The sequence below is a fragment of the Artemia sp. Qi Xiang Cuo genome, chromosome 6 (genome assembly GCF_049724085.1).
Source record: "Artemia sp. Qi Xiang Cuo chromosome 6, ASM4972408v1, whole genome shotgun sequence".
In the NCBI taxonomy this organism is placed as follows: domain Eukaryota; kingdom Metazoa; phylum Arthropoda; class Branchiopoda; order Anostraca; family Artemiidae; genus Artemia; species Artemia sp. Qi Xiang Cuo.
In genome coordinates this window covers 17,242,189-17,260,876 of record NC_142799.1, presented here as the reverse complement: position 1 = coordinate 17,260,876, position 18,688 = coordinate 17,242,189, and the positions used below count along the sequence as shown (strand labels likewise).

The window sequence follows — 18,688 nt, the reverse complement described above, 5'->3', positions numbered from 1 at the left end:
AATTGTACTTGTTTAAAATAGAACTATTCTAAAGAATAAAGACGGGTTAAGCTTAATATATTTATTGCTTAAACGTATTAACAGATTTTTTTTGAGAAAAAAACACAACAACAAATGTTTACATAAAAAAAATAGTACTTAGAGTTCACTCTTAAACATCCACAAACGATGGTCCCATGATATAGAATAGTTTTTACCATGTCTTATGGATTTATCACGATCGGGTATGTTCTTAGGTATCCACTGTGCGAAGAACTTAACCTCGTCTTCAGGACGGTGATAACGCCCTTCAAATTTAGGACCCTTAAACTCTTCTAGATTGAAAAGTGGAATCCTAGGGTCACACTTTTGAATTAAAACTTTATCTGTAGGTACATTGCCCTTTACGTAGAGCGCTTCAACCCCGAAAAAGCTGCAAATTTCACTGACTTCCTCCTGAACATCTTTCAGTTCCCGACCAGCATTATTAAATGGTGTAATTACTCTATCGTAAAATCCCAGTCTGTTTATATGAGGTAATGTAGTACTCCACAAGCCTTTATCATACTCAAACATGTTATAGTTCACTATCCAATGATAACAATCAATTTCTTCGAGTTCCATAGACAATAATAAAAATGCATATTCAAATATAACACCACAAGATGATTTTTTCAAACTGATAAATTCTGTGTCATACAGTCCTATCATCTTGGAAGTTATTAATGTAGTTGTTAAGCAGAAAAATACTTAATCAAACTTTTATATCTTCGCTCAAGGTTGAATGGATTTATGGCTAGGGGGATGAGTCCTAAAACCATCTGAATTCATTGTGAGGAGGAGTCATAAAACCCCTGGAAGTCATTGAGGGAGGGAGTCATTGAACTCTCGGTAACTAATAAATTCATTAAATTTCCCAAAAAAATCACACGGAATATCCTCGGTTTTTGAACGAACACCATGTAAAGAAAAAATCAAACGGCTTAAAACAACAGAGCCCCCTCAAACCCCGTAGAGTCATTTTAAAAGGTATAACACTTATTTATTTAACAGAAATCCTCGCCTTCAATTGAACTGAAAAAATTTAAGAATTATTTATTTAACAGAAATTCTCGGATTTTTGAACGAACACCATGTAAATAAAAAATCAAACTCGCTTAAAACAACAGAATCTTTCAAACCCCTTAAAGCCATTTTAAAAGGTCTAACAATAATTTATATAACTGAAATCATCGCTTTTTGAACGAACACCATGTAAAGAAAAAATCACACGGCTTAAAACAACAGAGCCCCCTCAAACCCCGTAAAGTCGTTTTAAAAGGTATAACAATTATTTATTTAACAGAAATCCTCGCCTTCAATTGAACGGAAAAAATATAAGAATTATTTATTTAACAGAAATTCTCGCTTTTTTGAACGAACACCATGTAAAGACAAAATCACACTGGCTTAAAACAACAGAGTCCTTCAAACCCCGTAAAGTCATTTTAAAAGGTATTACAATTATTTATTTAACAGAAATCCTCGCTTTTTGAACGAACACCATGTAAAGAAAAAATCACAAGCCTTAAAACAACAGAGTCACTCAAACCCCGTAAAGCCATTTTAAAAGGTATAACAATTATTTATTTAACAGAAATCCTCGCTTTTTGAACGAACACCATGTAAAGAAAAAATCACACTGGCTTAAAACAACAGAGCCCCTCAAACCCAGTAAAGCCATTTTAAAAGGTATAACAATTATTTATTTAACAGAAATCCTCGCCTTCAATTGAATGGAAAAAATATAAGAATTATTTATCTAACAGAAATCCTCGCTTTCAATTGAACGGAAAAAATATAAGAATTATTTATTTAACAGAAATCCTCGCTTTTTGAACGAATACCATGTAAAGAAAAAATCAAACGGCTTAGAACAACAGAGCTGGGGTTCTGGTAAGGGACCTCACAAGACCGTTCAAATGGAACTTGTGTATTATAACGACCACAGAGTTTCACCCTCAAGTCCCTTTCTAAAATCATTTCTTAAAATGTCTCTAACTGTTTCACCGAAATAATTCCCTAAAATAATAATTTGTTCTGAAAAGATATAATAAAGCCTTAAAAAGTATTATAATGGGGGACTCAGGAGGCATCAGGGCGCCGGGGGTCCTTTGGGGGTCCAGAGAACCTTTGCTGTCCGGGGGCTTCCTTCGGGGTTGGGGTGGGGGGATCGGAGCCCTTTGGGGTTGTGGTAAGGGACCTCACAACACCGTTCAAATGGAACTTGTGTATTATAACGACCACAGAGTTTCACCCTCAAGTCCTTTTCTAAAATCATCTCTTAAAATGTCTCTAACTGTTTCACCGAAATAATTGCCTAAAATAATAATTTGTTCTGAAAAGAAATAATAAAGCCTTACAAAGTATTATAATGGGGGACTCAGGAGGCCTCGGGGTGCCGGGGGTCCTTTGGGGGTCCAGAGAACCTTTGCTGTCCGGGGGCTTCCTTCGGGGTTGGGGTGGGGAGATCGAAGCCCTTTGGGGTTGTGGTAAGGGACCTCACAACACCGTTCAAATGGAACTTGTGTATTATAACGACCACAGAGTTTCACCCTCAAGTCCTTTTCTAAAATCATCTCTTAAAATGTCTCTAACTGTTTCACCGAAATAATTGCCTAAAATAATAATTTGTTCTGAAAAGATATAATAAAGTCTTAAAAAGTATTATAATGGGGGACTCAGGAGGCATCGGGGTGCCGGGGGTCCTTTGGGGGTCCAGAGAACCTTTGCTGTCCGGGGGCTTCCTTCGGGGTTGGGGTGGGGGGATCGGAGCCCTTTGGGGTTGTGGTAAGGGACCTCACAACACCGTTCAAATGGAACTTGTGTATTATAACGATCACAGAGTTTCACCCTCAAGTCCTTTTCTAAAATCATCTCTTAAAATGTCTCTAACTGTTTCACCGAAATAATTGCCTAAAATAATAATTTGTTCTGAAAAGATATAATTTTTTCTGAAAAGATATAATAAAGCCTTAAAAAGTATTATAATGGAGGCTCAGGAGTCTTTGGGGTCCCGGGTGGTCACACAAAATCAGAAAAAATGTTCAATGTTCCTTTAGTAGCTATGCAATTAGATTAAAAATGAAGATATTTATGCAGAGTTTCAGGTAGCTATGGCTCAGTTTGCTAAAAGACAAGTTATTTTCTTGCGAAAACACACAAAATCAGAAAAAATAACTGAACCCCCCATGTAACTGACCCCCTGTATAACCGAAACCCCGTACAACTGAACCCTCCATGTAACTGAACTCCTGTATAACCGAAACCCTGTACAACTGAACCTCCGTGCTACTCGACCCCATTTAACTAATCCCCGTGTAACTGAATCCGAATGTAACTGAACCCTCGTGCAACTCAACTCCCTCAAAACACTTTTCAGCCATTTCTTGTTAATTTTTTTTTATTTCTAAACTATTTAAAATTGACAACACTGTGCAAATCATCACTTGTGTATTATACAGACCATATCGGCGAGGTAAAGCTAGGTCAATTCAAAATGTCATTCTATCGTTACTTTTCAATTAAGCTATTGAATACCTTCTACCAATGTCTCTTGTAGGAGTCAAATCTCTTAAGTATCTGAGCATATTCTTTGTATTGTTGATGCAAGCATCCCATTCTTTAATTACCCGTGAGGCATTCTTAACCATCGCAATACCTTTACGTAAATACCTTTTCGCAAAAAATTCGCAAATCTCGTAAACTAAAGAAGTAATTACTCTTTTCAAAAACATTAGTCCTTCTATTAATTAACCCATTAAACGAAATCAGTCATATATCATCACAAAATGTCACTCCTAATTGCAAAAATGGAATGAATTTAGCGTTCGTAGCAATAGGTTTAAAAACCCATTAGACAAGTTAAAAAAAAAAAAACTACTAATCAAATTACAGATGAATGACAACGGATTTAACCTAAAAAAAAACTTGTATATCAGGAACTAGAAATCTACGTCAGAAAAACTTGTCCTTAAATTGCGTAAATCTCTTGGCACAACCTGTTTGGTACGGGGGCGTACGCAGAGTATAAGGTTCTACCAGAAAAACCTGTTTGGTACGGGGGCGTTGTAGAAGTATAAGGCTATGTGAGAGGATACTCACTCTCTTTGAAAGGGTGTAATGCCCCTGTAGAATAGGACTACCAGAAAAACCGGAAGGAACATAAAGTCCCAGAATCCAGACGAGAGATACTACTGGTAATATACTGAAAATTTTTGGTGGGAATTATATAGGGGATGGGGGGATTTTCCACGGGAAGAATTTCCCAAGAGGAAGAAATTTTCTGGCGAGAATATTCATCCAGGGGAAATTTTACATGGGGGTGGAAGGGAGATTTCCTGGCTGGGTTTAAAAAACGGTCAGAAATGCAATACAAAAACGAAACAAGTTTGTTCAACTGAAAGTAGGTATCAACATTCAAACTTAAAAAGAACAGAAAACTACGTACGTGAAGTTGGTCGTCCCTTCCTCACATCTTGATCTTTTCGTTAAAGTTTGTTTTTTTGTCCCAATTCTTTAAGAACAACTCCTGAAACTCAAGGGGCGTTGCATTTGACTGAGAAGTATTTTTAAAGGATTTTAAGACTTTACGTGCCCTCCACCTTCTCATGGAAGAATCTGCTGATTTCCAACTTAATAGCTGGTGTAAGAATATGCGATATTCTAACGGTTAGTTGGATAAACTGTCTGTTGTAACAATATAAACTGTATGTTATATCGCGCTCAAGTATGGCCTCCGAGACTGGGAGACCATAATTACCCATTCAATACTTCCCAGATTTTACGCTCGATAATAGTTCAATCCTGTTTTGGCATTGCTATTTGTAGAGAAAAAGGTATAAAATGGAACTTTACTCTAGCATTACCTGTTTTGTTACTTCAAAAGGACACTATATATTAAATTTTCGTTCGAATGAGCCCTCTTTAGATAATCGGCGAGCACCGGCTTACTACAAATTACCCCTGGGAAGAAAAGCGAAACTCATGCTCGGCCATCCTTCTTTGAAAAGAAAACATTTCTTATATTTGTCGAAAGTAGCTCTAGCCTTCTAACACATCTTTAATTTCATTGTATAGTTTTCATCGAGATCGCTTTTTTTTTGGAGTTTAAACCTTTTTTTCTGAAGTCGTTAAAAAGTTAATAGTTTTCAATAAGTATACTCAAAGGTAATGAATTTTACATTTTTAAGATTAGCATATAAATAGTACATTTTTTGGATGCGTATATTATAGTCTATATATATATATATATTTTTTTTTAGAGTTTTGTTTTTATTGACAAGGGTCGCTCTTTATTTACAGTTTGTTACTAGACTACAACCGCTATAACTTTTTAATTCAAGGCTCTTTCTAACGTAAAGTAGGCTACCATCCTTCCCCTCTTTAAACACTTATTTCTAAAATTCTGTTGTGAAGTGTTATTCTATGGTATTTGGGGGGTGTAATCGTAGATGCCTTTATTCTCCCTTTATAGGGGAGATAAACTCTGGGCCTAAGGTAATTTAACTTCGGTAGCGTACCTTAAGCTATGACCAAACTAATGAAGCGTACCTACTGGGTCTATTCGAGAGGCTAAAAATAGATCGTAGAGAGGTTGTCTAAAATACAGTACTTTTATTCATTTAACATATAATATAATCGGATATATTCTGTCTACTGGGACTGGCTGTCCCAAGTAGACCACAAGTCTAAAAAAAACAACAATAATATATAAATAGATACTTAGACACTTACAATGATAAGACAAAGTTCCAAAGTATTTCTAAAACAACGGACCAGAGGTCAGTCCGGCATAAAGTTAGTATAAGATTTTCTCTTCCGATAAAATGTATCTTTTATACATTTTTATCAACCACACCTTCCCACGTAATCGCTAGGAAGTGGTAATTTCTCAATTTCCCGTTAAACAGAACTTAGCAGGATATGTTCCTTATCTTAATAAAAAGTTGTATTTCAAAACTTCATATTTGCGCCTTATATATTTTTACTAAATTAATAATTAACTAAATTAGAAAGCTTTACCATAATTCAAGGTCGATGTTCGGATAACAGTGCTTCAATCCTGACTGAAAGAATTCACCCCTTAACATGTTTTGTCGAGCGGGAAGGGGTCAAAAGCATCCAAAAAGAAATTTAGGGTCTTCTTTGTCAGAGTCTTCAAGGAGCATCCATAGAAAAAATATTACACTGTATGTAGAATTGGTATAATAATTTACTTTTTGAAGTCTGTAATAGGGTTCTTTGACTTGCTGAATTACATAATGTAATTTTTGTGGAGGTCAATCTCCTTCTGAATTGGCTCAGGCTCATAATATTTGATGAATAACTCAGTTCAGTAGACTTTAAAATTTTCAAATCACCATAAAAACCAATTCTGTTGATGTCTAAACTGTTGTCAAAATTATATATTTTAAAGTTTTGTTACTGTTAGTTATAATTAGTTAGCACGAACTTGCTGCTAACGTCATTTTTTGCTCTGATTAATTAAAAAAAATCATTTAATGCCGCACTGTAAACAAGCTGGGCTATCGATTTCGTTTTTGTTCAATATTTAAATACTTCCTACGATTTTAGCAGTTATGTTTAAAACTTTTGTTTGCTTTCGGCTTTTTCGGCCCATCTCTACGGTTTTGTTTAAAGAAACACGATATTTTAATAGAAATTCTGAATGTTAAGCAGGGGCTGTGGCAGTTGTAAGGATTATTTGTTGGAATGTTGCCAGCATGTTTTTTTTTTTGGGGGGGGGAGGGTCTAACTAACTAATTAATTTACTATGCCACTCCTTGATAAAAATTATATGTAAATACTAAACTTAAAAGTCTAGAAGATCCACCTCTCAGCCCTCCTCTTTAGGGGATGGGGGCGGAATCCTTAAAAAGTGACCTTTTAGTTCCCCTGTAAATACCTCGAATTAATGATATTTAAAGAAATTACTGTATGCGCAACAAGGGAGTTTTGGTAGCCCTTCTGTTGGCCCCAAAAATGAAATTTTTTGTTCCGAAAACCTAACATTTATTCTCCCCATCCCTATTGTTCACGGACGTTGTTTGGGGGGGGGCAAGGGGGCAGTTGCACCCCCCTAATAATGCGGAGAAAAAACTATTATATACCCCATGCCCCTTGACTATCCCGATATGGAACCCTCTTGCCCCCCCCCCCCCCGAAATAAAATGCTGGAGATTCGCCCCTGCTATTGTTAACTCCCAAGTACGCCTATGAAGAATGCTAAAACTCTTCACTTTTGTCTTGGCAGCGTGCATAATGTCAAATTAAATCACTTGACTCGTAAATATTAACAGAAGCAAAAAAGGAAAAGTGAATAGAACCATTAATTTTTTTTTTTGTGTGAGGTCAATATCTTTGTTTAATTAATAGCTGGACATTTGTTTGTCTCAGTACATATTCAAGAATGGTCTTCGAATTTGTGTTTACAGAATTCTTCAGGAAAATAAAGTAAGATTTTTAGCTTCCGTTCTTAAATACTGAGATGTCAACACAGCCATAATCAAAGAAAAAAGAAGCGCTGACTTGTACTCGTCAATTCTTATCAAAATTAAATAAAAACTAAAAAAATTTTGCTGAAAGTAGGGAGCAGCATTAAAACTTAGACAGAAATTGTTCCGTATATGAGGTGAGCTGCTCCCTCCTCAATACCCCTCTCTTCACGCTAAAGTTATCAACAACGTTTGTAAAAGGTTGATTCTAATTACACGGCCCTTGTGTTTCAGGAATCGTTCTTTAAGAATTGAGACAAAAGGTTGAACTTTAGCGTAAAGAGCTGAGAATTGAGGAGAGGGTAGTCCACCTGATATATGGAATAAATTTTGTTCGTTTTAAAGTTTGATAATGCTCCCTACTTTCAGCAGAAATTTTTTTTTTTAATTTAATTTCTTATCGTTTTTCAAATCAACCCAAGAAATCCGCCCCCCGCCGTTGAAAATACCCCCACGAAAAATTTCTCCATAGAAAGTTCCTCCCACGTAAAATTTTTCCGCCGAGAAATTGCCCCCGGGCAATTCCATTCTTGCTTCGAATTCCCCCAGAAAATTTCTTGCTTAGGATTCCGTATGAAAAATACTTCTTAGCATACTGTCATTTGAAGAAAGACTTGTTTTTACTTAATTTCTGATCCTTTTTGAGGTTGTGGGGAATCCCCTCCCCCACGGCGTGGGAATTTTTTTCTGGCAGTCCCCCCCCCCAAATCGAACGTTTTTTGCGCAGAAGATTTGCTCCTGTGGGAAATACTACCCGCCACGTAAAAATCCACCAAAGAGTTCCAATTCCGCAGAAAATTTCCCCCGGACAAATTCCCCAAAGTATCTCCAAATGTAAAATGGGGTCGCCAACGAGAAGGGGAGACATATAAAACTAATTTTGTATACGAATTCTGGCGTATTCACTCCGTGTAAGAGTTTCCTTGGAAAGTTTACCCCCCGGGAACTTTCATCCCAGTAGGAAATTCTCCCTTAAAAAAATCTATACTCAGAAAATATCCCCCCCCCCCGAAAAATTTTGGTATACTTCCATATAACAAATACTATATGTAAACAATGGGCAAATTTCATGGCTTGCAGTCCTTCCTCTGGTTGTTCTGGGGGGTCATTGCATCTCCAAAGTTATAGTTATTGTACCTTTTAACTGCACTGAAAAAAAAATGGCTTTCACAAAATTTTGATCAGACGATTTTTGGGGAAAAAAGAGCATGAGAGGGGGGGGCTAGTTTCCCTCCAATTTTTGGTTCTTTAAAAATGACACTAGAACTTGTAATTTCCGTTAGAATGAGCAATCTCGCGATATTCTAGGACTGGCAAAACGTTCTATATTTTTGCAGATAAAAGCTTGGAACATCTACAGTAGGGTTCTCTGATACGCTAAATCTGATGGTGTGATTATAATCACGATTTTTGACTCTAAGGGGTGATAGCGACACGGCTCTTTGCGCTAAAGTTTGAGTTTTGTCCCAAAAGTACTAAAAAACGTTAGCGTAAAGAGTCGAGCAAAAGATGTCGAGGAGGAGGCAACCCCCTTCACATACGTAATAATTTCTGTTTGTTTTAAGTTTTAATGTTGCTCCTTACTTTCAGTTTAAAAAACTTGTTTTTTTTTATTTAATGCACATAACAAAACGACTGTGTAAGTAGGACAATTACTGTGTCAATACCAACTTTAAAACTGAAATTGTTCCTTCAATTAAAGGTTAGGATTAAAGCAAGTTGTCCCCGGCTGGGGTGGGAGGATGTCGTAAAGAAAGATTCAGGGAAAATGGTAACTTCTTGGTGTATAGAGGGAAGATTTGAATGGATTGGGATTGAGGAAGAGCATGCGTACCTGTTTCGGCGTCAGGTGGCTTCTTGCAGCAGTCAGTTGTTACTAGTAGTAGTCTGTATTAAATGAAGATTTGTTCATCTTAGTAGATTTTACAGCATGTAACTAAACCCAAAATAGAGGCCTTTTCTGGCGAACAAATTGTTGATAAACAATGTTAACCAACACAAGTCTTTATTATTGTTCGAAATAAACTGCTCAATGAATTGTTACAAAATCAGTTGAAAGTTCTTTTCAGTAAACTCATGTATAATTCTTTAGTTTCCTCTGTTTATACTTTTTTTTACTGAAAGGGGTGAATAATTGAAAAGAAAGTACAATCTGATGTTTTATTTTAGGTAAGTGATTAAGCAAAAACGAAATAAATCTAACAACCTTTATGGCAAAGTAACTATTTTTCTCTTCTAAAATTGAAAGAACAAAAACAATTTCCCCCCATGATATTCGTCCTTAAATTTCCTGCTTACATTTGACCAACAAATTGGACAAACAGTCATTTCAATTGTGGGTTGCTTTCATTCAAAATGTCAATCAACACCCCCTTTTTCTGTATACGACAGAAAAATCAGTACAACAATTATTCTTTTACTAATATATCCCCATATCGGAAAAAGGTAATACGGTGTTGAATTCAATGGATAAAAACTAGGTCTTTATCAACTGTATTGTGTATCTTGTAGTTGTTTTCAAGCCATATCTAATGTTCATGCAACATAGTTGCGGTGTATTTTTTTTTTTTTTTTTTTTTTTTTTTTTTTTTTTATAGTTATTATCGTAAGCCCAGACGAAAGATTTTATGTTACTATAATCCATTAATATGAAAGACCCGAGACCTGAAAATACATTAAAAGACCCGCGAGGATTCAGAATTTCCGTGGGAAGAATTGTTGAGCTTTGTCCTCAGAGGTATAGGATTTTTAAGAGTCTCAGCATCAGCTGACCGTTTCAAAGAAAAAGTGCTCATTAGCAATTTTCTCCCAGCATCACAGAGAGTTCCCAAAGCAATCTTGGTAAAAACTGATCCAGGATCCTTAATGTGTCAAAAGTTTGAAAAGCTAACAAGAGGCTAGTTTAAAATAAAGAAAACGTATAATAAAGTAGAAGAAGGCATTGCTACACGACCGGGAGTGACATCACAACCAAAAACCCTTTGAATCCGACCGGTACATGACCACATCCTCTTTCTAAACCATTCACATAGCTAGAATACTGGGCTAAGTGACTTCAGAGCAGATTTCTGCTGTTTCAGCATTGCATTTGAGCATTGAGCATTTGAGCATCTGCTCTTTCAGCATTTCAGCATTGCATTTGCGCCATAGCTCCAAGAGGTATTAGCAATCGACGCAACTAATATAAGGAAGACACAATTTCACCTCGTGAACATTCCTTGATAACTTATTATAATTAATTACCAGACAGAATGATGTGTAATTAATACAGACACTAATTACCTTTAACTTATAGTATATTTCGATTGTGTAAGAATTGAGGAGAGAAGAATCAAAAGATTTCATTGGAATTTGGAATTCATCTTTGCAAAGTTGTCAGAAACATGGAAAGGTCAGAGGTTAATTAACATTTTAAGTGAATTAGTTGGGGTGAAACAGATTGAAACATATGACTTGACATAGCTTTACTTCTCGGCTGTGGTCGCTATAATAAACAAGTGCACAATATGGGATTAGTGAGATGGTTATGGATTTGAACCATCAAGGACCGCAACCTCCAAGGGGCCCCCTCCCTACAAATTTTTGAGCCCTTCCTCCCATTTTTTGTATACTTTTTGAAGCTAATTTTTTTAAAATTATAATTTTATTTCAACTTTTTTCACATGTCTTAGAATAAACAAGTACACAATATAAGATTAATGAATCGGTTTTTGACTTGAGTAATCAAAGACTGCAAGCACTAATGCCCCCGGCCACCAAGGACTTTAACTGTCAAGGCCCCTGCTCCTCCACCGCCCAGAAGCCCCCTCACTCCAAAGGTTCGGGCCCATCCCCACCATTTATTATAATACTTTTTTGAAGTTAATTTTTTTAACTTATTCATTTTATTTCAACTTTTTTTTACATGTCTTAGAATGACATAAAACATACTTAAAGCATAAAAAATTTATAATTTAGAGGAATATTTGGGGTGAAACAGATTTAGACATGTGACTTGGCATAGCTGTACTTCTCAGCTGTGGTTACTTTAATAGACAAGTACACAATGTGGGATCAATGAAATCGCTATGGATTTGAATCATCAAGAACCACAACCACCAATGACCCTAGCCACCAAGGACCTCAACCTCCAAGGCCTATCTCCCCAGCCTCCAAGGGGCCCCCTCCCTCCAACGTTTTGGGCCCATTCCCCCATTTTTTTTATACTTTTTGAAGTTTATTTTTTTAACATGATAATTTTATTTTAACTTTTTCTATATGTCTTAGAATAAAACAAAATACATTTAAAGCGTAAAAAATTCATATTTAAGCTAGATTTCATAACGTATTTAGATGTTTGTTTTTCTGAAACCTACGGTTTACTTAGAATGCTGGGTTCTCTATTTTAGCCACTTGTTACATATGTTTCTTAGCCTTTTATAGGTTATTGTTGTTTGAAATATATGATTTGGGTTGTTTGGTTTACTATTTTAGACTTTTTTTTAGCTAGGTTTCTAAACCTTTCATAGGTGTGTGTTGCATTAAGCTTATGATTTGGGATGTCTAGTTTGCTATTTTAGACCTTTTTGAGCTATATTTCCTTGCCTTTCGTAGGTGTATGTTGTCTGAACCCTATGATTTGGGATACTTGGTTTACTATTTTGCACTTTTCTGAGCTAGGTTTCATAGCCATTCATAGGTGTATGTAGTATGAAACTCATTGATTAACTTTTTTTTTTTTTGGGGGGGGGGGGTGATCCAAGGCCTCATTTGGTAAATTTTTGAATATTTTTTAAATAAAGTTGGGTTTTAGTTTTCAGAAATATGAATGTCCATGTTTAAAATACATCTGGTTTTATTAATGATATTTGATTTTCTAATAAAGCTGGGTTTTAGTTTTCAGAAATAAGAACGTCCACGTCTGAAATACATATGGTTTTATTAATAATGTTTAATTTTCTAATAAACCTGGGTTTTAGTTTTCATAAATAATAACAACCATGTTTAAAACGAATCTAATTTTATTTGCAGTATTTGATTTTTTTTAATAAAGCTGGGCTTCAAATTTCAAAACTACAAACATCCCCGTTTAAAATACATCTGATTTTATTAATAATATTTGATTTTTGTTAAAATAAAGTTGGGTATTAATGTTCAGAAATACGAACATCACCGTTTAAAATACATGTGATTTTATTAATAATATTTTTTTTTTAATATTTGACTTTTTATCTATACTTTTTATGCCCCCAGGGCATAACTTACTAACCTTGCACTGACGGCTGAAGGGGGGCTATCATCCTCAAAGATATAATTTCCGGGCCTTTTAACAACGTTGAAAAAAAAATGGTTACCTCAAAATCTTGATTGGATGTCTTTGAGGAAATGGTGGGCGTGGGAGAGGGGTTAGTTGCCTTCCAAGCACTTTTGACTATTTAAAAGAGCACTAGCCCTTTCAATTTCCAATCGAGTTGGCTATTTTCAAAGTTTTTACGACAACAAATGGCCATCTCAAAATTTCAATCAGATGCATTTCGATAAAATGCGAGGTAAAAAGGGCACCAGAACATTTTATTTCCAATCAAATGAACCCATTCCGGAACTCTTACGATTAAATTTTCTATATGTACCTCATATGCCCCCAGGGCATAACTTATAACCCTTTTCCTGAGGGCTCTGGGGGGATGTCATCCTCAAAGACATAATTTCTGTGCCTTTCAAATACGTTGAAAAATGGCTCTCTTAACATTTTGATTGGATGTGTTTGATAAAATGGTGGGCATGGGAGGGGGTTAGTTGCACTCCAATCACTTCTGACTATTTAAAAGGGCACCTGCCCTTTCAATTTTCAATCGAATGAGCTCTTTTCGAAGTTTCTACAAGAGCAAATGGCCATCTCAAAATTTATATCAGATGCATTTCGGGAAAATACGAGGTGTCGGGGGGGGGGGGGTCCACCCTCTAATCGCTCTGAATCTCAAAATGGGCAATAAAACTTATGATTAACAATCCGATGAGCCACCTCCGAAGTTTATACGATCACCCTAACTATATATACCTTAAATACCCCCAGGGCATAACTTACAACCCTTGCCCTGAGGGCTGTGGGGGGTTGTTATCCTTAAAAACATAATTTCTGGATTTTTCAACGACGTTGAACAAAATGGCTATCTCAAAGTTTTGATTGAATGTGTTTAGGGAAGTGATGGGCGTGGAAGGGGGGTTAGTTGCCCTCCAATCACTTTCAACTGTTAAAAAGGGCACTAGCCCTTTCAATTTCCAATTGAATGAGCCCTTTTAAAAGTTTCTACGACAACTCCTTTGATACGAAGTGCCCTGGTCTAAACAAAATAAAATACTTTTTTTTTTAATCCTTAATACTTACTAGTCAAAAGCTTGTGTTCAAACTTTTGTTGAGGACTAGTGTCACGCATAAGATGTATTCTTCCCACAAAGAAAAGACGACTTGAGGGGGGCCGTTTATTATAGCGGAATTTGATGCCTATGATATCTCAGGATCTGTAGTTAAGACACACTAAGAAAAGACTTCCCCAGATTGCAAGAACGGTTGCTTGGCCTGAAAAAAAGTTGCCGTTGACAGTTTTCTCAAGCAAAAAGAAAAATGAAGTCCAACTGACTGCTTTTCTGTCCTGTACATTTCTTGTCAGTCAAAATTCTGACATTATATTATGGATGCGATTCTGTTTCAATTCTTTCATAATTTCAGTGCAAACAGTTTTTTCGTTTTTCCACTACCTTTTTTCACAGACTGAAAAGTCGTTTAATCGTTAAATCGTTTTCGAGCCATAATATCTTTCGCTAACCATTCACAATTTTCCATCAATTGTTCATGAAATCATTGCTAGCGGTACGAAATATTGCTAATGGCTTTGCATTTATCGTTATAGCCCACATACTGTTTGTTTTTACTGTATTTAACATTAAAGCAGATACCAGAGCACGCAATAACATTTTATTATTGAATAGCAAAAATCATATCTTCACATTTTTGAAAATTGTTCAAGAGCATCGAAAAACTCCAGTAAACTAAGACGAGTCTAAATTTTTTCCTGTGACCAATATCTCTGTACCACTGTGCCCATCTTAGTAATTGAGAAACACCTACACATGCCTTGAAGGCAGTTACTTCCAAATTCATTAAAAAAGACAGATACGCGACTTTTACAATCCATTGTCAATACTACTTCATACAGAACGGCTTCGGTTTTCCCTACAAAAATTAAAAGGCATATAAGTTGGACGTATAGATGTTCTTGACCAGGCAAATTTTTTTAGATATAATTTTTTTTTATCGTAGGCCAGATCCATTCCTAGGGTTGGTGGGGCCCGGGGAAAAATTAATTATGGACCCCCTCCTCTCTCCCAACTCAAATAGCCTATAAGCAAAAAAGCCGAATAAAAAATTTGATCGAAGTGGACAATCTCCGCCAAGCTGCGGTGCCCACTAGCCACGGCACCCGCCGCAGCTACGCCCTTGCCCCTTCAAACGGATTCGTCGTAGGCCTACACCCACAACTTGCCATGTGGGAAGGTGAGGAGGTGTATACTAGGATGCCCCCTAGAAAATTTTGCTTTAGAGTAAATTTCTTGGGAGAGAGTAAAATTTCAATTAATAGGTGATATATTAAGAAACGAAAACCGTTCCAAGACTTAAATTCGTAGTAAAATCTACGTTAAAATGAAGAATACTTAGTTTTGAGGTAGTCCGAGGGCAAAGGGATGCACACAGAACCCCAAGTATCAACATTGAATTTTTTTTATTGCTTCCCTCACTCCAAGGGGCCATAGATCCCCTGGTCTTTCCCTGGTTATGCCTATTGGTGTAGGCTAAGACTGCGCTTGCAGTTAATGTAGGGAAATGGTCTCTTGACTCGAAATTTCGAAAAATTACATACATTGATAATATACTTGCTAGGACCGATAGGGAAAATTAAACCTCCGAATTCTGGTCTGGGAGCCGAATAGAGCAAGAAAATAAGGATTATTTATTTATCCAGAAAGGTTAAACCTTCTCTATTGATCCTGTACTGTACGTTATTAATGCAAGTGATTTTCCAAATGTTTTAGTCGAAATTTTATTTTTGCAAACTTCGTCCCAAAATTAATTGGGGAGGTCATTTTCCCCATACTGATCCCAGATAATATGTTGTCAATGAATGTGTTATTTAAATTGTATATGATCAGTTAAAAACAAATAAAAAAACAAACAACAAATTGGTTAAAAAATTAGGCAAAATTTGCTGAATAAAAAATATTGTTGTGTCACCGCTCATTATCTTAATTGGGCTAATTATTTTTATCGTTTGAGCTAGAATAGTCCAAGAAAACTGACAATCTTATTTCGTTGAACTCAATTTGGCTATTATTTGGCTATTATTATATGCTAACAAATTAAAAGACCTTAATTTAGAAGTTTCTAAAAATCTATTAGTTAGAAAAACACATATCAACTCAATTATATATTCAGTAAGCGAAGCCGCAAATCTGACAAAATTAGGCAATTTTGAGACCACAATAGAATAAAATCATAAGATAACATTTCTATACATAGCTTCTAGTATAAGGATGTACGATAGGTTGAGAAGTAAGAAGTCTTTCAAAAATGCGTACGAAAATGTGCCTAGTATGTTTTCAATTGTTTCGGCTACGGCTGGCATTCGAAATGATTTAAATACTAGCTCTCAAGCTCTAACAAGGTAATTGTGTTGATTGTTTCCTCGCCAACTTTTTCTGAAATTTTGAATTCCTAACGAATCCAAATTTCTCTGGAATTCCCTTCAACTTTCTTCTGTCCTTGAGGAAAAAAACACCTTTGTAACCTTAAAGTTGATTCAATACATAGACCTACGCACACATTTTCGTCTGTAGTATATTTATTTCCAGAGTCTCGAGTTTTCTATTTAGAATCGTTGTTCCTTTTAGTAATTTTAAATCCTATTAATTGCTGAATTATTTCCAGGCTTCATTGTTTACATATTTATTAATCAAATTGAAGGTCATTTAGGAAGAAAATTGCATATCAAATATGTTTAGGGAAGCAACCTTAAAGTAGGGTGTAAATCTACATAATATAATTAATTGTGTTTGAAGTTTGCGCCCTCCTGGTCTCCAAAAATCGATTCCAAATTTCTCTGTAATTCCTTTCAACTTTCTTCTGTCGTTGAGGGAAAAAACACTGCTGTAACCTTGTTTTGGCCCTTCCACTTTGATGCCTCAAAAGTTTTACTATTATTTCGTATATTTTCCATACAAACTCCTGGCTTTTTGCGTTTTTTTAAGTTGCCCCCTTTTCAACATTGGGCACACCTTAAGTAAAATTCCAACAAGTATTTCCTAAAATTCCTACAAAAATTCCTAAAATCCCTACAAATATTCATTTTAATTAAATATTCATTATTAATTTAAATATTCAACATTAAATATTCAATATTCAAACATATTAAAATATTCAATAGCGTTATACAATACTTAGCAGTGCGACTTAAAGGAAAAACAAGCTAAGCTTTTGTTTTCCAAAGTCAACCTTAGTTCTACTTTAAGAAACAACAACACAATTATCATTTCCAAAGTGATTATTAGTAATTTCATTAATTTCTCCACTTAAATTCTTAGTGAATTTTAAGGTGAAGGAGCTAAGTTCTATTTTGGGTCTCATCCAAGTCACACTACCCAGATAATGAACTTACTTTAGCTTTAAAGTGTAATTTTTTTTTAATAAAACGTGTAGCTTCAGAAATATAAATAAATATTTGATTTTGAATTAGTGTTCGGAAGAAATTAGAATTCCCTTAATATCTACACTACTCATAAGAAAAGAAAATATATTATGACTAATAATTATTTAACGTCTTTTCGGAACATTCTTTAAAGTGTTTATATTTTTTACATTTTTTTGCTGCTGCTAAGTAATTTCAGGGGAGAATTTCTTTGTTTGCAATTGGCAATTCCCTAGCTCTTTTGGGAATCTTGGAAAAAACTTCCAAGATATCGATTATAATATCAATATTTTAGTAATACCTTCCCCCGTTAATGTTTTGTTTCTGTCTTTTAGTTTTTATATATTTATTTTATAATATTTATTTATTTATACTTATTAGATTTATTTGTAACTATAATATTCAACTATAGACTTCCTAAGCTCCATAGTTACTGTAATTAGCGATTTTGTTTTGTTTCTTTCATTTTCAGTAATCTTGCTGTGGCAGACCAAAGTTCTTAGAATCCAAAAATTTGATTGGTTATATCCATTTCTTTGATTATATTTACCTGTCAAAATTTTTCATGGACCTGCCCAGCCGAAACTGCCACATTAGAGTTTTACTAGTTAAATCATTTCATCCCCTATTTACCGTGTAGGGTACCCCCTTTATTTGGTTTTATCACACTAGCATCCTGGCAGCATTTGATAACTTTTACATCCAACAATTGACCTAATCTACTGTCAGCATTGCCAGTCAGACAAACGAGAAAACAAGCTTCAGTGATAACCGCTCATTTTCCTGCAAAATTTTTTCATTTTTATAGTGTGCATTACGATTCATAGGAGGAAGGGGGGGGGGAGAAACAGCTCCCTTCTTATTGCAGAAATGTTTCAGTGTGAAATGAAAGATTAAATTCAAACCCTTTCGGGAAAAGGATTGAAAGGACACCATAAAAAAATTCCCCCCTCTCCCAATGAAAATTTTCAAATTATAACCGGAAGATTTACTTTTCGCATTCCAGAAAAATCGCAACCCTTATTAATTTTCCTATCATTGGAATTTCATTGAAAATGAAGCAGATTTATACATTTTTTTTTCAAAATTCAAAACGGAACTTTGAATTTTGAAATTTGCGGTGTTGCATGGACACAACACCCTCCAAGTGGTTTTCTTACCGTTATTTACCGTTAAGTGGGAACTCATGGGGAAATAAGGACCTGTTCAAAGTTTTCTGCTATTGGGTAAGCTCACCTCTAGGGCTATTAAACCTTTCATGAATGCCAGTTTGTGTTTAAAATTAATGGTAACCGCCAAAAAAAAAACCAGAAAGTAAAAAACCATTTAAGAGTTTAATTGAAAAACAAAGAAAATTGTGCTAAACGGTCTCTTTGATTGTTTATAAAGTTTTGGGTATTCCGCTTGTATTATATAATTTTATTACTGCAGTGTTGTTCTTCTTCTCAAGAACATTGA

General features: G+C 35.3%; 1 protein-coding gene across 2 annotated transcripts in view; it reads left to right on the top strand.

The window, feature by feature from the left end:
* The first annotated feature begins 7,391 nt into the window (after nucleotides 1-7,391).
* LOC148950926 (calcium release-activated calcium channel protein 1-like) overlaps nucleotides 7,392-18,688 on the top strand; it is a 154,610-nt gene continuing 143,313 nt past the window's right edge. The window contains exon 1 of one of the 2 annotated variants that reach the window (XM_089090070.1): nucleotides 7,392-7,473. In XM_089090070.1, the coding sequence (XP_088946196.1) occupies nucleotides 7,430-7,473 (44 nt within the window). In that variant the 5' untranslated portion in view covers nucleotides 7,392-7,429. Of the gene's footprint in view, nucleotides 7,474-16,079; nucleotides 16,211-18,688 lie in introns of those variants that run through there. The other variant, XM_089090069.1, reaches the window with a different exon arrangement.